At 41.9% G+C, this 24,608-nt stretch overlaps 1 protein-coding gene across 1 annotated transcript in view; it reads left to right on the top strand.

Moving 5' to 3' along the window:
- The window catches only part of CNTNAP5 (contactin associated protein family member 5), a 302,130-nt gene that overhangs the window by 134,783 nt on the left and 142,739 nt on the right, over positions 1 to 24,608 (top strand). Inside the window, exons 6-7 of the mRNA XM_035128546.2 lie at positions 6,050 to 6,234; positions 10,232 to 10,375. Of these exons, the coding sequence (XP_034984437.2) occupies positions 6,050 to 6,234; positions 10,232 to 10,375 (329 nt within the window). The remainder of the gene's footprint in view (positions 1 to 6,049; positions 6,235 to 10,231; positions 10,376 to 24,608) is intronic.

Genomic DNA, 24,608 nt, shown 5'->3' with positions numbered 1-24,608 from the left:
TTATGTGACATTCTTGGGGCAATAGCAGTATTATTTATTCAATGGGATCAGTTTTCCCTCTCTAAAATTTGCAGTGGAACCTCATTCTAGCCTTGCCTTTAAAAATCCCAACAATTTCAATAAAAAGTATGCATGCCACAGTCATTTGATTAACAATGTTACTACAATGTAATTTCTCCACCACCTCAGTGTGTTATATATAGAGACCTACCTCTATATAGTGAGCCAGTGTGGTGTAGTGGTTAAGAGCGGTAGACTCGTAATCTGGGGGACTGGGTTCGCATCTCCACTCCTCCACATGCAGCTGCTGGGTGACCTTGGGCTAGTCACACTTCTCTGAAGTCTCTCAGCCCCACTCACCTCACAGAGTGTTTGTTGTGGGGGAGGAGGGGAAAGGAGATTGTTAGCCGCTATGAGACTCCTTCGGTTAGTGATAAAGCGGGATATCAAATCCAAACTTTTCTTCTTCTCTAGGGACTAGGTGGTGCCAAGGATGTAATGAGGTAATAGTAGGGTTGTCAATTTTTTTTAGTTTTGCCCAAACTTCTTGAGCTTTTCTGCCAAAATCGCAAAAAAAGAAGATATTTCTGAGCTATTTTGAAGGTAAATTAGCAAAAACAACACTGCAACTTGGGCTGCCATACATCCAGATATTCCCAGATATTTAGGCTGAATTTAGGTAATAGATGACAGGAAGGTATTTCTCCTTCCAAGGACATCAATTGGAATATGCCACACCCAAAAGTGGCTCTCCTGGTGAGGCAGAAATGCAATGCTAGCTTTGTAGCAGAAGGGGCACTGTTACTTACTGGGGAAGGACAAGGGAGACCTAAAAGCAACTATTTTCAGTGTGCCCAAAATGTGCACAACTGTGCATGCTCACATTGTGCCAAACTCGTAAGTGACCCAAAAACATCACCAAAAGGTGCAGAACCGGGAAGGGGGTGGAATGGCGTGTTTGCAGGCTTTTTCAAAGATGTTTCAAAGATACACAATTTCACTTAAATGCACAGTGCCTTGCAACGTAACCCCCCGCTACAGATGTGGTTGCATAGCCATAATTGGTGATTCCTTGTGTTTGGCATTCATCCAGATCTATTTGTTATATATTCTTAGAGTCAAGTTTAGGCAACTCTTATTTATTCTCATTAATTAGCTATCAGATTAATCTGTTAAGAGACAAATAGTTAAGGAACTAAAGCCGCTAACAGCCAGTAAACTTGCTTCTGTTCCCTACTCTTTAAAACAGACAAGTTTGCAAGGATTCAATTGTGTTGCCTACCAAAGCTTTTTCCTCCCCTCCCCCCTTTGGTTTGAAGATGATTCTTTTCTCAGATGATCATTTCAGGGCTGAAGTTGTGCCCCAGCCCATCTGTCCACTTCAAGGATTCATTTCACAGCTTCTGCAGCTCTTCACTGTGCTGGGTCATCTCTGTCCACGCAGAAAACAGGTCTTTGATTCCCTGTAATTGAACCCCTCTGCCTTGGGCGAGGTGTGTTAGCTGTGTGCGCTGCATTCAGCTATCGGTATGCAATCAAGCAAGGAAAATAAGAAAGCCTGGAGTAAATGTCTGGAGTGTATAGAAAAAGAGTTCATGCGAAGCATAAAGACAGCATCAGGTTCCCCAAGGAGAAACAATAACAATAACAACAATAATAAACCCTTCCTATTTTCCTACTTCTGGTTCTTGTTTCTTCCTTCCTTTTGAAATGTAAACCTAATGCAACTGTTCATTATTGTCAGCTAAGAGAGCAGTTGTCTCTTGTGGTTAAATCATAATAGTTCAGTATCATGTGATATTTCCTGAGCCATATTCTCCTACTTCAGAAATAAAGGATTTTGTCTTCTGCAATGGTTTCCCTGATCTGTTATACCATATCCCAGGGGCAGAAACATTTTTCAGGCTGAGGGCCTCATTTGCTTCACTCTCTCTCTCTCTCTCTCTCTCTCTCTCTCTCTCTCTCTCTCTCTCTCTCTCTCTCTCCTTAGAAAACAGATCAAATTCTAAAATGACAAAATGAATGAGAGGCATCAGGCAAGTAGGAGGAAGATTGTGGGTGGCAAAAGAGCACTAGACAGATTGTAACAATACATAGCAAGAACCAAGGCAGTATATGTTAGAGAGACATCTGAAAATAACAAAATGGATTTCATCATATTAGTCCTTCTGCACAATAGTGCTTTCTCATAAGAAATTTCCTTACCGGAAGACACACATCTTGCATAGTGACAAGCTTGCTAAAGTTAAGGCAGCAACTAATAATATTTCTCAACCTGTATTTTTAGATGGGCGAATTTTACGCATGCCTACATAACTAGTGATTCATAAAGCCAAATGCAGCCCACCAACCTTGTGTTGTGACCTGTTGAGGGCTTGATAGCCCCCAGTGCCTACTTCTCTAATTTGGCAGGTAGACAGCAAAACAAGGCTTTTCCTTTTGCAGCTTTACTTCTGCAGTTTAGCATGGTAGCCTACAAGCTTTGAAGGCCTGCTCTGGGGCCTTTTTTTGTGTACATTAACTTTGTGCTACTTATAAATTAGTGGGGAATGCTTCACCAACAGCATGGGCACGTGTAACCTAGCATCCCACCACTAGAAATTTCTTCCCAAAGTTCCTATTATTTCTCATGAAATTATTCAGATGTTTCACTTAAGAGTCTAATAGTTTTCTGTGAAATTTCATGTTAAGCAAATGAAACAACAACAAAAACAAAACAAAAACACAAAAAACAGGCATTTTCAACTCTCAAAGAGTAGTAATAGAAAAACCGCAACAATGCTTTGATTTGAGAGAAGATAATCCCTGTATGAATTTGCACCTATTCCAACACAGAAAACCAGGTTAGATTTATCTGCAAATAGTTGTGTACCTCATCCTCATCCTTACCCTAGCGTGGAGATTTGCAACGATGGTAGACACACTCTTAAATTCAATAAAGTTCATAGTGGGCACTTAAAAGAAATAGAATCCCAATAGTTATCAAATTTTATTAAATCTATAAAGAGGGGATTTTAGGCTTAACAGACCAACTCCATGTAAGTATCCTGGAAATGGTCTCTAGTTTGAGAAGATTAAGTGTTTTGCCACCTCAACCAGCATTATTTGCAATAAACTCAACAACTGCCGTATTTACTCAAATGTAGCCTAATGCATTCCTTTTTTGGCCAAATTACATCGTGAAAATTAGGGTGCATATTAGATTTGATGGCGCCAGAAAATACTTTTTTTGCTTCAAGGTTTTGAAAACTGAGGTGTGCATTAGATTCAATGGCGCATTAGATTTGCATAAATGTGGTCTGCCAGAAATTGGTTAATGGTTCATCAATGGACCACAGTCTACTCTATGCCCACCCTGATTATACGTGTGTATATCTACTCAGAAGTGAGTCCCACTATGTTCAATGTGGCTTACTCCAGGTGTGTATATATAGATTTGAGCCTTTAGATGCAATCTAACACATCCCATTCAGAGTGACTGACTCACAGCTAGTGTGTGTAGGATTGCAACCCTTAGTCTAGGTTAAAATGAGGTGACATCTGATTCTATGATCAGTTGATATGTGCTATCTTCAAGTAGATTTTATTTTCATCTGAAGAGACTGAGCTAAAAGCATTAAAAGGAGAATTAGTTTTTTAAAAGCCTTTTCTCATCTTCCCTTTTCTGATTAATTATGTTTGTGACAACTTTCAAGAGCTTTCCCCTTGTTACATAAACCCATTAACATGCTTTGTCCTCAGCTAATCTCTTTCTTTCTTATTTTTTCATCAGAAATGATGCCTATTATTCCTATACCTAAAGGAGATTAGTGCATTACAATTGTAAAATATCCATTGTTGAAAGGAAGTTTTAAACAGAGTTCTCTGACACTATTAGTGACTCTGCTTTTCATGAGAGAGTTCAGAATATCCCACTGATTTTTACAAAGAGAGGGAGGCCATTTAGGCTGATGGTATGCATTAGGAATGGAGGAATGGACAAATATTTTGAAGTCAAGGGCCACCAATATTTCCTTGGAAGAAAAGTGCCCAGGGACTGCACATACATACCCCAACCATACAGCTACATTGAATACAACCCTAAGTTTTGTAATTTCTCTATCAGCTGTGTGTGTGTTGTGATGTAAAACATGTTGAACATTTCATGACACATATTGGTTCAGAAAGTGTGACTCAGGGTTTGTTTCCCATTCCTAGTCCTGCAGCAGCACCAGGTCGTTCTGCTTTTTTGCTCTTACATGTCAGCAGAGCCGTCTTTCCCATAGGGCTTATTGGTGCATCGTGCCAGGTGCTCTCAGGGGCACCCCAGCAAGTGGGGGAGCTGTGTGACTTTGCTGGCGGCCTCCCGTTTCTCTGCACACCCACCAGCTGTGCCTTACGGTTGGTGGGTGTGCAGCTTCCCTCGCAATCCTCCTTGGGAGAAGAGTGATCCCCACAGAGGCTTAAGATGGAAGCTGCGCCCCGTCAACCATATGGCTGGCAAGCTCACAGCTTCCCTCCCAAGCCTCTCAACCTCTGTGGGGATCGCTCTCCTCCCGAGGAGACTTAGGAGGGAAGCTGTGCTTTCCTCCTGCGGAGGCTTGGGAGGGGCACAACTTCACTCCCAAGCCTCCTCGAGGATCGATCTTGTGCAGCGGCATGGGGGAGAGTTGTCCCCCCCCCGATGGCTGGCAGTGTGCAGCTATGGCCACCCCAACACTATCCATGGTAAATTGGGAGGGGCACTGGGCAGATATTTGCACCCCTGCGTCGCATCTGCTAAAGAGGGCCCTGCATGTCAGGAATGTGGAAGCAATGTAAAGCATGTAACAGTGATGGTGAGGGAGGACAAAATAGAAATGCTGATTGGCTTGTCACAACTGAACCAATATACATGGTCAATGTATTGATGGGGACTGACCACAGTAATCATATTTTGCTGGTTCTTCAAGATCTCTACTGGCTGCCAGTATGATTGTCACTACAAGAAAAGCTCTGGATTGGCCTATAAAACTGTACATGATTTGGGGCTGGAATACCCAAAGGACTTATTCCCCTGTGCTAATCTGCTTGTAGGGTCCTACCAAGGGAGAGAAAATGGTTGGGTCATGGGGACCCAACCAGTCTATTCAACCATGATTTCTGCACTACATGATCATTTTAATCCTTCTGTAATACAGTCATACCTCGGTTTAAATACGCCTCGGTTTGAGTATTTTCAGTTTAAGTACTCTGCGGACCTGTCTGGAACGGATTAATCCACTTTCCATTACTTTCAATAGGAAAGTTACAGGTAGGTAGCCGTGTTGGTCTGAGTCGAAGCAAAATAAAAAAATTCCTTCAGTAGCACCTTAAAGACCAACTAAGTTTATATTTTGGTATGAGCTTTCGTGTGCATGCTTTCTGTGTATCTGAAGAAGTGTGCATGCACACGAAAGCTCATACCAAAATATAAACTTAGTTGGTCTTTAAGGTGCTACTGAAGGAATTTTTTCAATAGGAAAGTTTGCTTCAGGTTAAGTACGCTTCAGGTTAAGTACAGACTTCCGGAACCAATTGTGTTTGTAAACCGAGGTACCACTGTAGTTCTGTTGACCATTGGCTACTTCTTAAAATACAGTTTTAGGTTCTCCCTCTGCTTGTGTGTGTGTGTGTGTGTGTGTGTGTGTGTGTGTGTGTTCATATGTATATGCATATATTGTAGGCATGAGTGGAATTTTTGTACAGTGCCCTGAACACTATTTTAGAGCAAAGGTGGGGTATATCACAAGTGGACTCTTTATTACTGCATCTGCAATTGCTTAAGATAAAACCTATTTTGGAAAGAAACTACTTTTGCCATTTTTATAGATGTTTATTGTTTGTTTACCGATAGTTGCCTTGGTGATATTACCTTGTGCTCTTGATAACGGCTTTGCTGCTGCTTCTCTGCATGGGGTGGTGGCCAAGTCAAGGCTGCGTACATGCACAAGTCAAAACGTATTAGTTGCTAATCATTTCGGAAGCATGGTACCGGAGACTTAGAATCGATGGGTCAGTTGCAATTCGTGTATTTTCACTGCACCTGCAGGAGATGCCAAGCTGCGTTTCAGCAACAGTCACACGTCCGTCACCTTGGGCAGCCTCCTGGATGACCAACACTGGCACTCGGTCCTCATCGAGCGATTCAATAAGCAGGTGAACTTCACAGTGGACAAGTATATGCAGCATTTCCGAACCAAGGGAGATTCGGATGACTTGAACATTGATTATGAGGTGCGTCAGACCTTTTTTTGTGTATCGTATGCTGTCCCAAGAGAAACGATGCAGGGAGATGAGCTTTCTCATCCAACCTGGCTTTTTGAGTGATAGCAGGGGCGCTATTTTATCAAACAATGATTTGCGTACTCCATTAATGCAGAAGGAGTGCACACGTGAAATCAGAGGAAGGGCTGTAGCTCTGTGGTAGAGCAGCTGCTCTCCATGCAGAAGACCCTGGAGCGGGCATCCCCAAACTCGGCCCTCCAGATGTTTTGGGACTACAATTCCCATCATCCATGGCCACTGGTCCTGTTAGCTAGGGATGATGGGAGTTGTAGTCCCAAAACATCTGGAGGCCTGAGTTTGGGGATACCTGCCCTAGAGTGTCCACTGCCTGTAACCAGAGAAAGCTGGTGCCAGTCAATGCAAACAGTACTGAGCTAGATGAACCAATATGTTGACTCAGTATAAGGCAGTTTTCTATTCTCCTATCCTGAAAGTTTGTGCCAAAAAGCTAATCACACACAAGAATAGCAACTCTTGCACTGTCACCAAGCCACATTGAAAGGGGGGGGACTTAAACTCTCCTAAACACCACATCTGGTATGATGCAGTTCAGTTATTAATTACTGCTAGAAGATAGGAACAGCTCTCTTCCTTGCTGCAATGTTAGGGCGTGGGGGTTACCATCCTCACAATATCAAATGATGACAGCCAAGGTCAGCCAAGCACCTGTAATTTGCCACTGGTAAGCCATCTGCTCTTGAATTAAAAGTGAACCGGGAACAAATCCTTTAATGAGGAAAGGAGCCAAAAATGTGGATTGAAAGTTGTCGTTCCCCCCCCTTCACAACATCAAGCAACATCAGCATTTGGCTACAGCATCTAAGCATCCAAGGAACATCATGCTTGCTTAACATGACCCCTCACAAAAGCTACTTAGCACAGCAGAAGGAGCAGCAGACTAATCTAAACTGCTAGGAAAGGGGGCAGGAAAAGGGGAAAGCAAGCAACCTACATATAAAGATGAATCTCATTAGTCCAAGAGGCTTGGCAGACATGAGCAACCAAAAGCAACACAGAAAAGGTGTGAATTACATCATTCTGCGCCAAGAGGACCCCTGCCTTGGAACGGAAATGTGTACCATTTTAGGAGGATTATACAGCTCTCAAGCTCACACTCTCTTCACCTCTCTCTCTCTCTCTCTCTCTTGCCCTTGAGTTAGAACATTTGACAAGTTAGGCTTGAATACATGACTCTCACTCACGCAACATAAAACCATTATTTGGTATTACATGTGAACTGGGTCATAGTGAAGCTCCACTGATTCGGTGGAACTTGACCATGTGTAACTTTGCAATGGTGAGATACTTTGAGTTATTCTGCTTCATAGGTGCTTGAAAAAAAATCTAATTTGAACTGACTTGATCTGCTATCAATGTACTTTCATGCTTCAAAAATTTTCAGACACAGTTCTTCATTCAAAGAATGTATCACAATATATTTTGGATACACGCTATGGGAGAAATATGTTTAGAAATGCTTATTTAAATTATGAATTTCCATCATATTATATATTTAAATATTAATGCAGAAATGGGAAAGGAACAGACAAGAGTGAACACGTATGGAAGTGACATGGAAATGCACCCATCCGTAGAATTTCTCCCATGAATTCTTTTGAGTTAAGTTCCAAGCATAATACAAATCAGTTTTATCCCAATATGCATTGCATTAGGCCAATTTATACTACAGGACCAGTTCAGAAAAAACAACAACAACTAGGTTTGTTCCTTCGCTTTATATCTCCATTGCTTCACCCCAGCAACTACTACACTATTGAAACTTTATCTTAGCACACTTAAGGGATTAAAGACCTAGCTAAGGGAACTAAAACAATTAGCCTGGTAATTAAAAATATTACTGATCACTAAGGAAACTGTTTTTTTCCAATAATGCTGCAGTATAATTGATATTGATTGCCCTGGTTTTTGGTTTTTGGTTTTAAAAAAATCCACAGAAAGGGATTCCTGAGCTAGAGACTTTTTAAAAAATAATTTTAAAAAAAACATCAGGAAGAAAGAGCAGAGGTTGCAAAGTGTCTGAAGCAAGAAATAATGAGCCCCAGCTAAAGAGCTAGTCTTTAAATAGAATTCCTTTTGCCAGTACTACATTTAATATGGGCCTTAAAATTACACATGACTATCATAGTGCAGAAGTACTTGAAACAAGGTTTTGTTGCCTTCTTCCTCAAATATAACCTTACCATATGCATTTCAAATGAGTTTCAGACTTGGGCACTAAGCATAAGAACAAAAGACGGGACCTCTGACCTATGGCAAAAGAAATATGTGGGTGTGGGTGTTTGGGGTGAGGCTGTATCACCCCCCCCCCAAGCCGCACCGCAGCTTCTGCTACTATCAGCCATGGTATCCATCTTGGAAAGCTATTCTCACTGGATGAAAATTTCCAAAAGTTGATGCTGGGGGACTACTGCTTAGATTTTGAGTGAGGTATCGTCAATATGTGATCCAGCTCTGTTTACCTTTTAAATCTTATTCAGGTGATGCAGTGGAATTACTGAACCAGCATACCTGCCAAGTTGCTGTCAGAGAAATAAGGGACCGGGCCGGAAATAGCAGACTGGAAGTAGCGCTGCCGCCATTTTTGAACTGGGCGGAGCATGCTCAGAAGTGACTTTTGATGCTGCTCTGCCCAGTTCCAAAATGGCTGCAGTGCGACTTCTGGCATGGCGGCCATTTTGGAACTGGGCAAAGCAGCATCAAAAGTCGCTTCTGAGCATGATGGCCGCCGCGCCAGAATAAACCAGGGAAAAACAAAAAAATCCGTTTTTTTCAGCTAGGAACAGCTGGAAAAATGGGGATTTCCCGGGGAAAACAGGAGACTTGGCAGCTATGTGAACCAGCTTAAAGCTTGGTGATTTACTGCTTGACGGCCAGTAAATTGAAGTTCAGACCAAACAAGTAGGTGGCTTGCCTGGCCAGGTAGTAGTGTGTACCTTGTGCTGGATGGAATTTCATCCCCCACTAAAGCATTGTAGGGAACTGCCTGGTATCAAATCGGTCCATCTCTCTATTTCAATATTGTCTACATTGACTGGCAGTGGCTGGCAAAGGTTTCCTCTAGGGAGTCTCACCTAGCTCTACCAGGAGATGGCAGAGAATGAACCTGGGACCTTCTGCTTGTAAAGCAGATAATCTTCTACTGAACCATATGCATTCACTTTTTTCTGTCATGGGCAGAGCCACAACTGATGAAGCCAGTGGGGGGGGGGGTGTTCTGAATTAATTAAACCAGCATGAAGACCACTTTGTTCGAGGTTTCATCATGGCTGCTGCAGAATTAGAATTCTCAATTCTTCCCAGAAGTAGAGCTGTGTAAAGACCTCCCTACCCCTGCAAACAAAGACCGCTGGATGAGGCAAACCTCCTCTGTGCCACCCATCTAGCCTCAGATCCAGCCCTGGGTCAACTTGGGGAGCAGGAATAATGTTTAATTGGGTTATTGAAACCTTATTAAACAGTTAGAGGTGGAGAAAGAAGAAGACACTGCATCAAAGGTTTGGGTACAGCAATGACCAGCAAATTTAGAATTCTCTTGTGGGAGAATGAACTTCACTCCAAACATTCTCCAGTATTGCTTGTCATTGCCAATCTGGTTCTTAATTTTATTTTAGAATTCATCCTGTCCTATCAGGCATACTGATGATTAGCCAAACTTCTTCCTGAGCATGAAGTTGCTTTGCAGCAAAGCTGCAAAATAAATACACCATAAAAGTGTGGCAGGCAATGAAGTCTTCATCTACTGAAATTTGTCCTAAATCTTGTCCTCTTTTTGTCATTTAGTATTTGACAATGAAGGACATTGGAATAAAACAACTTCTTTATTCTGTTTTCTATGGTCTGTTTTTTCCCTGTGTACCCCCCCCCCCTCTTATGGCTATTAGTGTTGTTGTTTTTAAAGAGTGTTGAATTTGTTCTTGTCCCAAAGCTCAGTTTTGGAGGAATCCCAGTCCCAGGCAAACCAGGAACTTTTCTGAAGAAAAATTTCCATGGCTGCATTGAGAACCTTTATTACAATGGAGTCAATATCATTGACCTGGCAAAAAGACGAAAGCCACAGATCTACATCGTGGTAAGAACCCAATACATATTTGCTGACTTGTTCTTTTCTTGAAATTGTCACTGTTGACAGGTACTGCTTGCTCTGCCAAGCAAAAGGCTCTTATCTTACATCTGGCAAGTCATGCACACAATTTGCTTCTTCAAAAGATGTGCTTGAAAGCTGGGGCAAAGCTAAGAGTTATTGAAAGGCATGTTTGAAAGCTTCAGGGATCCTGATTTAAGTGGACTCAGAATTGTTAGAGGAAGGTACACAAGATGGAGGGAATAGAAGGGGGGAGAGAAGGTTTATAATCATAGGTACTGCATGTCATAAAAAAAGAGATAAGATTCTGAGAAAAACTTTTTGAAAATGGGTTTTCAGGTTCATGGTTAATGCGTTGGATTGCCTCCTGAGTTTTAGGTTCTCTCTCATACACAGATTGCCTAATGGTGCAATCCTCTGCCTGTCCACTGATAAGTAAGTCCCATTTTCAATGGAGTTCACCAAGTCCCATTGAGTTAAATGGGATTTACTCCTAGGCTAATGTGTATAGGATCATAATTTTCTACAATTATCCCTTGACTCTGCCCTTCCCTAGCCCAGCATCCCATTCTAACAGTGGCCAACCAATTTTAAAGCTCTAGCAAGAATTCAAACCCAATAGCTTCTTATTACGGTGGAACTCTCACAATCTGCATATGCAGCTATAAAAAGAATAGGTGCATAGGCTTGGAAGGGTTCCCGGTTCATCACTCTTTTCTGTGAAAAACACGTGCTTCCAATATATATGAGTATCTCCTGACAATCTCAGGGAATGCCTCCTCCCATATGAGGCTTTTGTCATCTTACCATTTGAGATAATCTGACAAGGTCCTGCAACAGATCCTATTTTAGGGGGATGCTAGATGAGCATCCACGAGGAACAGGAACCCTCTGCAAGAAAGATTGTGCTCCCTCTTCCCCACTACCCTTTCAAAGTTGGCTAAAAAAAAAATTCCCCTTGAAAACCAACCACTGCTGTGTTCTATGCTTTGCTTTGTTTACTGGCTGTTATTGCATCTGTTTATACCCTAAATCATTTTCATTTCTGCCTTGTTGTTCTTGTATCATGTATAACTGGTACTTCTGTATGTGTTTTTAATTTGGAAATCACTATGAAATTTCAAAGCAGTGTATTGATTGATTGATTGATTCATTCATTCATTTAAAACTAAGGCTAGGGTCACCAAGCTTTATGGACTAGACTAGAGGGTGTCTTTTAGTTGCAGATACTGAGAGCATGTTAGGGGTGCCAGTCACATAAAGGCTGCCATGGATCGGGTGTGGCATAAACCAAAATGTCTGCCATGGAGAACATAGTGTAATAGAAAAATAGATAACCACTGCTGAGAACTTTTATGTTTAATTTGGGAAGTCAGCTATGTCCTGCTGGTTCTAATTATAGATATCTCCCCCCCCTCTCTCTCTCACACACACATTTACATTTGTTGGATAATAACAAAACAGAGCTTCCCCCCACAAAAAGATACAAGGTAGCTACACTATTCATTTCACAGCCACCTATCTATCTTTCTAGGAGGAATAGAGACTCTTTATGTATTAAATGGAAGCTCAGAGTCTGGAGTACCTATCCTGGAGAACCACTGGAAGCCTTCATGGGTGTCATGGTGCCCATGGGCACTAGGTTGGCAACCCCTGAAATCAGGGATGGCCCATCCCATTTCACTGCTGGAAAGTCTTGCTTACCTGGGTCGTGCACCAGCTTCTCCTTGCTTCTCCATCGGGGATGGTGGCAGGGGCAGGCAGGGTACCCCCATGGGATTCTGCTGCCCAAGGCAGCTGCCTTAGTTAGGGTTGCCATACTCAATAGGAAATTAAACAAAGAGTCTGCTGGTTTCTCTTTAAGGTTTCCAGACTCAAAAGAGAGCAGGGCAATTAAAGGCACAGAAGTCCTGTCCTCTACAGTATTGAGTCTGGCAACCCTAGCCTTAGTTCGCCTCATGGGCAAGCAGGCCCTACCTGAAATAAGTTGTTATCCTGATAATATAAGCACAGCATCATTATCTACACCACTTTAGATATTTTACAGCATGCTGTTATTGTTGTTATTATTTAATCAATAAGTAGGCTTTTATGTCGCAATGCAATTCACGAATATATCACCAACATAAAAAGATTCTTGAGACCTTTCAAGGTTTCTTTCTTCTTCTTCTTCTTCTTCTTCTTCTTCTTCTTCTTCTTCTTCTTCTTCTTCTTCTTCTTCTTCTTCTTCTTCTTCTTCTTCTTCTTCTTCCACTTAGCTTGAATTTTGAAATGCCATGGAGAGCTTCAGGTGTTGGTTGAGATCTAACAGCAAAATGAAATGACTTTTTGTTTTCTTTAACAAGCAGGCATGTGTTTTTCCCTCATGCAACGTTGAGGCTTCAGGGTCAGGCGCCAGTGCAGACTGTGGGAATGACAATTCTGAATAATGGGTCATTTTGGCAACAAAATGGGCTGTCTGGGGAAATGAACCAAAATGGGTAGAATCAAAAGCATAAAGAAAAATTCCCAGTGACAGCTGAATTTAAGCTAATAATGCATTCTCTTTCTGTGAATTCTAAACACCATCAGTAAAAGTGCTTTGAACCGCCTTAAATCTCATGTAGATGTTAATCTCACTTTTAAGGAAATATTGAGTACCTTTGATCTCAAAACCCTTATTATTATCAAAGCACGTCAGATGGATAGCAGTACACAGAGGACTTTTTCAGGTCAGAAGCAAGGAAACAAAAGGTTGGGGGCTGTATCCAATGGTGCCGGTTGTTTTGAACAGGAGGAGCCATTCTGGTTGTGAAAGAGTATTTGCTCCAGTGGAGAACTAGAGTACTAAATGCTAAATCTCCCATGCCGTGTGTCACAGAAGGGTGTTGGCTACTCCTGAGTAAGCACTCCACATACCCTCTGGATTTTCAGAGTTTTATTGTGCATGCTATATACAGTGGTGAAATGTCTCAAATCATGTCTGCTCCGCATGGGGCAGAAGCCCGCAATGGCGTCTCGCGGGCTCTGACCCCCCCTTTTAAGACTGGGCATCCAAACACCCCTCCTCCTTGCTCTACGGGTCCTCCGTGGTCCCAAACCAGGCTCCTGAGGTGCCTTTCTACCTACCTCCTCCCTTCCAGCCCCTGCTGAAGCTAGCTCCACCCCAGCTTCCCTGCTCCCAGCCTGGAGCTGACCCTCCAGGACTCTGCAGAGTCCTGGACCCTTCTTTGCCACTTCCTGTTCCTGGTTTTCCCTCCCAGACTTGCTGCTCTCCCAGCTGGTAGAAGTAAGCAGAGTGGGCTGCTCTCTTACACCGTGCAACCCTCTGGAGCAAATATGCAAGGGTGCAGTGGTTATCCTCAGAAATTGCCTACTCTTCCATTAGTGGAACCTTCTCCTAGATCAAATATTCTTCTATGAATGAAATGACACTATTCAATTCATCCCCTTTTGCCTGGAGTCAGACAGGCTTAAAATATAACCAGCTATGTTTTGAAGTGGTTGTGGCATGCATTGCTGAACAGACACTGGCAGAAAACTTTCCTGGTCGTTGGCCACTGATGAAGCTAAGAAATTGACTGAACGTTGTTGTTTATTTTTGGATAATGGGACAGAATGTTGACCTGATGAATTATTGTTCATTTAAGATCTGGTGGGGAGTCTTTGGTGGGCTGATGACCCATTAGAAAGCTGTCGTGGCCTATTTGGCATAGCCAGATGCAGAGGTTGGTGAGGTCAAACCAAATCCTATATCTTTATAGCACATTCACAGCTATTTAACATGGCAACAAAAAACATTTACTTCTCATTAACTCCAGTCATGTTTCAGCTTTGATTTTCTTCACAAACTCTCCCCCAGTTTTTTAAAAAAAGCTATTGAACACCTTTTATCTCTCCTAACAGTACAAAAGACAATTAATTCCAGCAGAAGAATGCAAATTAAAGTCAATGGACAGTTGAACGGCAAGCCTCACAGCTATTCAAGTCCTCTAACTTAAAAAATGTAATTGAATTCCCCAAGTCCAATTCTGCTCAAGTAGAAAAGTAGCACAGGAAGACTGGTGTGCTGGGGTATTGCTTGCGGGGATTATTTCAAAAAAGGCGTCCTCTACCTGCAGTCCATAGTAATATAGCCTACTTTACTTTTGAATTCTGTAAACCAGCCATCTGTGGCCATGACCCAATGAGCTACTTCAGATACACCCAATGACTTGGGAATGCCCAGTAGGATGTAAAAGGCAGATCCTGATCATTTGAAAAGGACTGGTTTTAGAAATGAACATGGAAGACAAAACAGAATTCAAGGCTCCATACACACCACATATTTAAAGCATATTTAAAACACCCCTCTCAAAGAAACCTGGGAAGTGTAGTTTAGCTCACTCCACAGAGCTACATTTCTCAGCACCCATAACAAACTCTGGTTCCTAAGATTCTTTGTGTGGGGAAAATGTGTTTTAAATGTCTGGTACGAATGCAGCCCTAGTGCATCCCGTTTTAATGCAAGTATTAAAACATTTTAGTCCTAGTGAATAAAACCCAATAGGTTTTAGACCACTATACACCTGACTTGGCACAAAGTGTTAAATCTGCATTTATGCTATTTCACCACTTTTAGTTGTCCTGTCTGGCAAGGTAAATTTGAAAGACAAGCCTTTGGTTCTGCTTCCTTCTCTACTGAAAAGAGGGAAATATCAAGCGATCTACATTATGTTTGACTATTATTCCTTTTTCTGTTTTTACCTTTGTTTCTTAGTAGAATGATTTATGATTTTTAAAATTGGCTGCTGCTGTCCTCTGCAGTTGCGTCTCAGCTACTGGACCAGGTAATGAAGTGATAATGCTCGGTTACCGCAAGCGTGAAGGCAGTAAAATCTTTTGTTGCGCTGTTGGCCAGTGACCTAAAAGCTTAGGAGACTCAGATAAAGAAAATTCAGAATTGCTTAGCCAAGCATATGATCCTCAAAGTCTCTCAAAGGGATGAAATATCATTCTGTTGAGCCCTTTCAGTTCTGTTATCTGATACTTTTCTGAGCAGGGACATAAAATTTCCCAAGAAAGGAATTCAAGTATATGAGAACCTCTGCTCTTTAATGACAATCAGTGACTTCACCTCCTTCCTCCTGAAAATATTAGCTTAGTTATGTACAGTAGAGCTTCTGTATTAAGAGCATCCCAATAATTGAAGTGTTCTCTCTGCTGACAAAAGACCCCATTTCCTCTTTATATGGCCATCAAGTAAGTACAGGCCTTCCTTAAGGAGATTTTTCTCCTTCTTCTTCTTCTCTGACTTGTACTCTCAAAGTAAGGTAAAAATGATCTCTGAAACAATTTCTAATAATCAGCATGAATAGCTACGTTCTTCTTCACTTTTTGCCTGCATAATGAGAGCATTATGATTATTTCTTATGAAATTGTTATATACTCAGGTACTCAGATACAGATGAAAAATGCATGTGTGTATCACATCACTTATGTATGGAGAGGACTTTTGTATATCAATTGTGGCCTTTCCTTTCAAAGCTTGAGTAATTCGAGGCCAAGAAAGAAATGACCATTGCTCCCAAATATCTTAAAGAAGGAAATGGTATTTTTACATGTGAGCACCCTTCATAACTGCTCCAATATGGATGTATTTTGTAACTCCATGTGCATGCAAAAAGTATTATAATTAAGAAATCCCAACCCTGCTTCAACTTTGTTTGGGTTAACTAGAGGCCTTCTGTTTCAGCTTACACTTTCAGCAAATTTGAACCACATGGCTTCCCTCAAAGAAACATGGCAGCTGTAGTTTAAGTGCCATGTGGTGTAGTGGTTAAGAGCGGTAGACTCGTAATCTGGGGGACTGGGTTTGCGTCTCCGCTCCTCCACATGCAGCTGCTGGGTGACCTTGGGCTAGTCACAGTTCTTTGAAGTCTCTCAGCCCCACTCACCTCACAGAGTGTTTGTTGTGGGGGAGGAAGGGAAAGGAGATTGTTAGCCGCTTTGAGACTCCTTCGGGTAGTGATAAAGCGGGATATCAAATCCAAACTCCTCCTCCTCCTCTTCTGCCATGGTGCTACAATCCCCATCACCCTTAAACTATAGTTCCCATGATTTTGGGGAGGAAGCAGTGTGCTTTAAATGAATGCTGCACATGAGACTTCGCACAAATAATTTCTTTGACATCCAAACTGTGGTATTCCAGCACAATGCTTGTATTACCCATACACTTTTTATTAATATGTTTAGAAATGCTTCCTTCTGGAAGACCCAAGATGATAAGTTTAAGGAGCTGACGATCTAGACTAACTGAAAGGCACCCTCAGCACTCACCCAGGTGTTAAATCTAGCAGCATCAGCGTAGGATGGGGCACTGAGCTGAGAGATTACTTTTATGTCTCCTGGGTTTGTAACTGCGAGAGTTTAATTATCCTCATCACCCGCACTCACAGACTTCAACTTTCTTCTGATAAAATAGTAATCCACACTTGAGTAATCAGCAAAATAGGCAAGAAATAGAGAATTAAGTTTCACTCATTGATGCTATACACAGAGACAGTCTCGGGATGATTGCTAAGACCTCCTCTTAGTCAGATTACATAGCATTTCCTTAGGGTTCTGCTAGGTGATTTCTTTTTAAAGGCAATGTTGCATGCAAGACATGCTCCAAATATGCACTGCCTCTCGCTTAATGCTTTTAACTAAACAATTTGTATCTGCTTTGATAGCTTCTACAATGGCCTGTTTGCAACAAAGAAAATTCTCTTGCTTGCCATGTTACTCCTGAAAATAGATAGTGACAGACCTCTTTCCCAAGTGGATGAGGGTCAAGGCAGTATCTACCAAGGAAATGTTAAATATCTCTGTTTAATTGCCTGAATTTAGGAAGTTCAAATTGTAATAACAGCAGCAGAAGCCCCTTTGGAGTACATTTCAGTACCTGTTAAAGGAATCGTTAATCAGACTGGAAACATTGGACTCGATGGAGTTCGTAAATGCCAGATGAGTGCTAGATGGAGTTTTTAGCAGCTAGACATGTCTGATCTTCTAGTTTCCCTCTGGAGGCTAGAAACTTCTTATTCTATTTCACAGCTAGGGAAAAGTTTGAGTTTTTTATCCTTTTCTTTTTCAGTTAAAGTGAGTTCAGCTGTAATATCAACTGTTCCAGAGAAGGCACTAGGGACAAGCTAAGATCTAGTGTCATTTATTCAAGTGGTTTTGACCCTCATTCATGCAAATCTTTCCAAAGCCATCAGTGAGAAGTGCTGAAAAGGAAGTTGGCAAGCCAGCATGGCCCTCTACTATATATATATTCAATTCTGCAGAAGCAGTGGCTGTACTGTTTTTAGTTTATAATATATAAAAATTCATCTGTCTTGGATATGGGTAGGCAAATGTACCGGTTGTTGTTGTTTAGTTGTCTTAATCGTGTTCGACTCTCTGTGACCCCACGAACCAGAGCATGCCTTGAAACTCTCCCTTTCTTCTCAAAGCTTCTCCTTTTTTATGGAGTTTTCTTGGCAAAATACTGGAGTGGATTGCCAGTTCCTTCTCCAGGTGGATCACATTTAGTCTAAACTCTTGGCTATGGCCTGTCCATCTTGGGTGGCCCTGCACGGCATAGCTCATAGCTTCTTGGAGTTATTCAGGCCCCTTCACCACGACAAGGCAGTGATCCATGAAGGGGAATATACCAGTAGGGTTGCACAATTAGTGCAACCCTACTGGTACAGATGAAAAAGGAGGACAAAGTTCCTATATCTTTACTTTGTTGCTTAGAAAAAGGAATGTCAACAGTTTTTCAACATTCATTTAGGGAATGTTGGGTAACCTGTAGCAAGAACCAAGGTCACTAAATTACCCACAGAGATGACAAACTACTTGTCATTCTAAGGTGACAACTTGGGCCTATATCAGCTTGAATTAATAACCCGCACTCTATGCTGCATCTTTAAAAGCATTAATGGATTAACCACCAGAAGGACAAGCTCCTGCAAGTACTCTCTTCTCATCTACCTATTCTGCCTAATCTGCCTAATCAACATCAACCGGCTGAGCTTTTAAAAGGCCCCAAGAGCCAGCTAAAACAACCAAACGAAACTGGACACACTACTGCAAACAAGCCAGGCGAACAATCCCTCCTCCTTCTACTGAATAGGACACTGTTTGAGTGTTATCCAACAGTGGTATCAAACAAACAGTGAAATCTTGTAAGTCAGTTCTACAAATGAAGGATCTGTCTGCTTACCATGACCATGTTCCTTTAGGATCCAGATGCAGTGAGAGGAATAATAATTTATTTATTTATTTATTTATTTATTTATTTATTATTATTATTATTATTGCTATTATTATTAATACCCCACTCATCTAGCCGGGCCTCCCCAGCCGCTGTGGGTGGCTCCCAACAGAATATTAAAAGCATGATAAAACATCAAACATTATAAACTTCCCTAAATAGGGCTGCCTTCAGATGTCTTCTAAAAGTCAGATAGTTGTTTATTTCCTTGACATCTGATGGGAGGGCTTTCCGCAGGGCAGGCACAACTACCGAGAAGGCCCTCTGCCTGGTTCCCTGTAACCTCAGTTCTCGCAGTGAGGGAACTGCCAGAGAGTGGCGGAGCTTCATGCTCTGGCACTGGGGGGGGGCAGAGAGCAGACGGGGGCATGGCTGGCGCGCATCCCAGAGGCGTGACACACCGCCCGCAGGGGCGTGACGCACATCCTGGGGTGGGGTGGCTCATTTCCTGGGGGCATGGCACGCTGTCTGTGCGGGGGGGGGGCAGCCACGATGGCACCCCACTGGGATTGTGCTGCCAGGGACAGTGCGCTCCTCCACCCCCCTTTTCTTCCGCCAGTGCTCCCAGGAGGCCCTCAGTGCTGGACCTCAGTATCCAGGCTGAACGATGGGGGTGGAGGTGCTCCTTCAAGTATACTGGGCTGAGGTGATTTAGGGCTTTAAAGGTCAGCACCAACACTTTGAATTGTGCTGGGAAACTACCCTATTCACTTCAAATTTGTGTTGGCTCTGCATCTTGACATGATACATCAAAAATTCCCAAAATAAGAAAAAGTGTGTGTGTGTGGGGGGGGGGGAAGCTCGCAGTAGCAATTTGGCCATCTGTTGTACGAACTTTAACAGAGTTCTTGCCATTCTGACATATGGAATGAATATCATGTTCTGTAAGGCTGGATGTACTGGAACAAAAGACAGCCTTTGCACTAAACAACCATCACATTCAATAAGTGACATCTGGCAATCTTATCTGGACCTCGGCCAGCATTGGATTATGATAAAGTGAAGCTGTGCCCAAGGCATCTTCTCATCAGATGAAACAATAAGGCAATCGTATTTTTAAGGGTCAATTTGAAATTGCCTCACAACCTTCAGAGCCCCATTACTGGGCTTTGAACGTTCTGTGCTTTCTGCACACTCCAGGGAAGACTAAACATGTTTTTATGACTTGTGTGAGCAGGGAACAAATGGAGAACTTAAATCTTTAGCAGCTCAAGAATCACTAGCTTTTGGGGGGGCAGGGGGAGGTTCAGCTGACACCTTCAACACACCTTTAGGCTTCAGGCGAAAACATTTCTCTTCACCCAGGCTGTTGGCGGATTAACATCCAATGATGTCAGGCTTCAGGGAATCGGCTTCCTCCCCCCCCCCCCCGCCCACATAACATGGCAGTAGATAAGCAGAACCAAGGAAAATGAGTCTTCTTACCAGTTAGAAACTTTAATAATCACAGTGAGAGAACAAAGAACACCACCTAGAAATGGCAGTGCTCCCAATTAAGAATCACCCCCTCCTGTCCCTATTAATCTATATCACTCCTACGTCTTGTAATCTGAGCTTGGAGCCACTGTGTTTTCTGTTCTGCCCTTTTCTGAGCTCTCCTGGACTTTGGGAGCGGGGAACGGATACCATCCAGAGACTATAAATCTGTTAACTCTCTCTCTTCTAGTGTTTTGTCTGCTAGCTGTTCCCCACCCAGTATTTCCCAGCTTCTGCCTTCTGAACTATGCCCCTCTGCAAACCACTGTTCCAAATCTATACTGTCCTCCTGGTTCTGGGAAGATTCAGGATCAAGAGGAGGGGATGGCTCCCATCATTCTTCTTCAGTGCAGCCCTTCTCAGCACAGTCCCTGACAAATAACATCCAATATATTGTGGGAATGGGGTTGGGTTATTCAAGGTCTGGAAGGACCCACATGGCCAGGATTGCCTCACAGATTATGCAGAAAGCCTTGTCTCCTCCTCTTGGATCTTCTCCACTAAGAAATGACACACATACACAAGTTTATAAAACTTGTGAGTGTTTTGGGTAAAGATATAGAGGTTTCTGATGGGATGGGAAATGCTACAGACCAGAGCTTGCAATCCTAACCTCACTTGGCTGGGAATAACGCTGAAATCACTTGGGCTTACTTCTGAGTGGACATAATTAGGATTGCACTATAACTAGCCTTTATTCGACTGTGGAAGACTGTATGCATGTGCAGGATAAGCAGCTGGGCTGAGGGGAGGAGTGGTGTGGTCAAGAGGGAAAGGAGTAAGCAGTGTTCAGATATGTAATCATCAAGCCATGCCCACACCTTGAAGTGTGGTTCTTGTGGGACAATGCAATGGAAAATCACAATGGTGTGAACACAACATTGAAACTCACTCAACAAGAAAGCATGGGGAAATCACCCACAAAAATATTTGATCTGAATACACTCACTGTAAAGCCCCCACACTTGAAAGTCCCTCAAATGTACTGGGAATACCCTTGCCCCACCAAGACCCCCCCCCGATTCCACCCTTCCCTCACCCTACAAATTTGGCAGATGTTTTATCGAGAAAACATTTGGCATAGTCTTCATAATTTCTATGGTTTCTGATTAGGTTTTCAGTCCACCTTCTGGCTGAAATCATTTTGGAGGTGTTACAGATAAGAAGTCATTCAAACTGGGCTTATTGAAACGCATTTATTCCTTGTTCCAGTGTACTTTTGTCTTGTAATCTAGGAAAAGAGAGAAAGATCCCATTGAAGCTTTTGTTTCAGTTAGCAGCAAATTAAACATTTTCCCCAGAACTTTGTTTAATTTCCCCTTGTCAACTAAGAATTGTTCAAAGCTATTGATAGTGATAAGAAGCCATTCTATCATTTTGTCCTAGCTTTTCAATAAGGGAATCCCCAAGCGCCATATAGCTTCCTGCATATCAGTCATCTTTTGTTCATTCTAATAATACTGTTAGAATGAGATATAATTTCTAATGAGAGACCGCACCACATGGAAGCCTTTTACTTGAATGGGTTTCTCAGATTTCAGTTGATATTTCACAAAGTGCCTTGGTTCAAAAGCAAGTGAGTTGCAGCTCTCCCCCTGCCCACAAAACCCTGTGTACTATCTTTGAAAGTTGTGAATGCACTTCTCTTCCTTTATTCTGAATTGCTTGATATATCCCTTGCTTGAATTAACTTACAATGGAATTGCCAAGAATAAAGGCACTGGGATCCCAGCTACCATTCAGGAGAGCATTTAGATCTGAACCAATGTTGAGATCGAGCTCCAAGAGCTCCAGCAGTTACTGGAATAGAACTCGTCAGAAAGTTAGTCAGAAAAATAAATGGTAGGATTTATCCCACCACACTAAACCTAGAGTCATCTGGAAGCAGTGTGCTCTGGAAGTGAGAGTTTGTGTGAGCAAAGCTCAGTTCAAGGTGAAGATTAAAGACCTGTTTTTTGCTGCCCAATGTCAAGAGAGAGATATCCTTCAGAACATCTAAATTACTTGTAGCAAAACTTGAGGGGGGAACGGAAAATGATTTATCCACTAGGGGTAAAGGAGTAGAAATTTAAACCTTTATTAGTAGCAGTATTCCTGTTAGGGTTGCCAAACGTTTGGAATTTTCTGGACATAGCCGGCAATCGGCAATCATAAACAGTGTCTGGGAGGAAATCACTTAAACGTCCAGAGAAATCCCTACGTATGGCAACCCATGTTGACGATGTCTTTTTTCTTTTTCTTTTTTGGTGATCTCCCTTAAAAATAGCTCGAAAATGTGTTCTTTGGCCAAAAACAGCTCAACAATTTTTCTGTCCAGATTTTCACTTTTTGAAATATGGCAACCCTAATTCATGTTGTTGCCATATTTCAGAAAGTGAAAATCTGGACGGAAAAAATGTTGAGCTGTTTTCGGCCGAAGTTGTTGATTTTTGGGAGAGCTCCCGTTGCTCGGTCCCAGATCCTGCCAACCTAGCAGTTCGAAAGCACGTCAAAGTGCAAGTAGATAAATAGGTACCGCTACAGCGGGAAGGTAAACAACGTTTCCGTGCGCTGCTCTGGTTCGCCAGAAGCGGCTTTGTCATGCAGGCCACATGACCTGGAAGCTGTACGCCAGCTCCCTCGGCCAATAACGTGAGATGAGCGCCACAACCCCAGTGTCGGTCACGACTCGACCTAATGGTCAGGGGTCCCTTTACCTTTAATTCATGTTGTTGTTATTTTCTGTGTGTGATGGCTGTTTGCTAAAGCTAACAAAGCTAATGTGGGTACACCCTCACAATGCTGTGATCATCCTGCCCCACTGAGCTTGACAGAGGCACACGCTGTTTAGGGCAGCATATAGGACTAACATTGGATTCCTACACATCAGAAGGTAGGGAACAGTTGGTTCTTCAGCCCTGGGAAGCCTAGCGAATGGTCCCAGCAAGTTTTCCCCCTCCTTCCTCTTAAGTTGTGAAGAGTTTTCCTTCTCATGGTTTACTTGGCTGCATGTCCATCAAGTCCAGTAATGATGCTGACTGTGGTGACCCAGGGTCTCATGTAGAGATATTTCCCAACCCTGTTGTTAAATGAGCCTGACCTTGGAATCTTCTCTATGCAAAGCATGGAATCGGCTGCTGTTCTATGGCCACCAACCCAGTCAAGGCATGTAGAATGATGTCCACCTCACCCTAAGTCTAAGCTCCATTTTCCAGCCGGTGCAACACATGTATGTATGTATGTATGTATGTATGTATGTATGTATGTATGTATATGTGTATTTCCTTGGCCCAGGGCATAAATGTGCAAATGCAGTCCTATTCCTATTTAAAACTGCAGCAAAGCACTCATTCTCCATACCAATGGAACGGAAATCACCAAGGAAGTGTCTATATAACTGAAAAACTGTCTGCTTCTATATGTTGTACACACACACAAACACACACAATCCTAAAGGTACATTATATTCCTTTTTTTTTTTTTTTAAACAAACCTTTATTTCGTATTTTATAATTACAAACGAGAACATAAAACATATACCATAAATCATAAATTATATATCAAAGTTACATAACAAAATCGTAAAGCATAAATCAATGAGGTAGAAAAAGAAGTAGAAGAGAAAAAAGAGAAAAAAAAAAAAGAAAAAAAAGAAGAAGAAAAAGAAGAAAAAAAGGAGTATAGCATATATATATACTCCCGTGCATATGTAATATGTGTGCATACACACATACATATACATACCAGGTAAAAAACAACACTTACATAAACATAGAAATATAATACAGATTAAAAAAGAAAAAGAAAAAAGGGAAAAAAAAACAAAAACATATTTCCTATTGTTTGAACATTGCTTCCCTTTATCAGTTCTACCTTGTCCTGCTTTATCTCTATCCCCGCATTATCTACCAATTTAACATTTCCTCCATTAATTACCCATTTGTTATTCATCCTATATGTATTTTACTCAAAGCATATCACCAAACTTGTGTTTATTTTCTCTTTTTTAAGATACTCTTCAACATATTTCCATTCTGCTTTACTTTTCTGTATCGGGATATCTCTAATTGCTGCTGTCATCTTTGCTAAGTTCATGAATTCCACTAATTTTACTTGCCATTCACCAATTGTTGGTACTTTCTCTCCTTTCCAGTTCTTTGCTATAAGAAGGCGAGCTGCAGCACATGCATATAATAATATATTTTTCCTATCGTTAGGGAAATTATCTGGCACCATACTCAATAACATTATCTCTGGTTTTTTCTCAAATGTAAACTTAAGCATCTTTTTTAATTTTTCATACACATTGTTCCAGAATTCATGTATTTTATCACACAGCCACCAGCAATGGTAATAATTTCCTAATTTCTTTTTGCATTTCCAACATTCTTTCGAGTTAGTTTTATAAATTTTTGCTATCTTTTCCGGTGTGAGATGCCACCTGTATATTATCTTCATCATGTTCTCTTTTATATTTGAACAAGCTGTAAATTTCATGCCTTC

This window comes from Zootoca vivipara, chromosome 1, assembly GCF_963506605.1.
Source record: "Zootoca vivipara chromosome 1, rZooViv1.1, whole genome shotgun sequence".
Classification (NCBI taxonomy): Eukaryota; Metazoa; Chordata; class Lepidosauria; order Squamata; family Lacertidae; genus Zootoca; species Zootoca vivipara.
The sequence above is the reverse complement of the archived record's forward strand: the minus strand, read 5'-3'. Positions and strand labels throughout refer to the sequence as shown.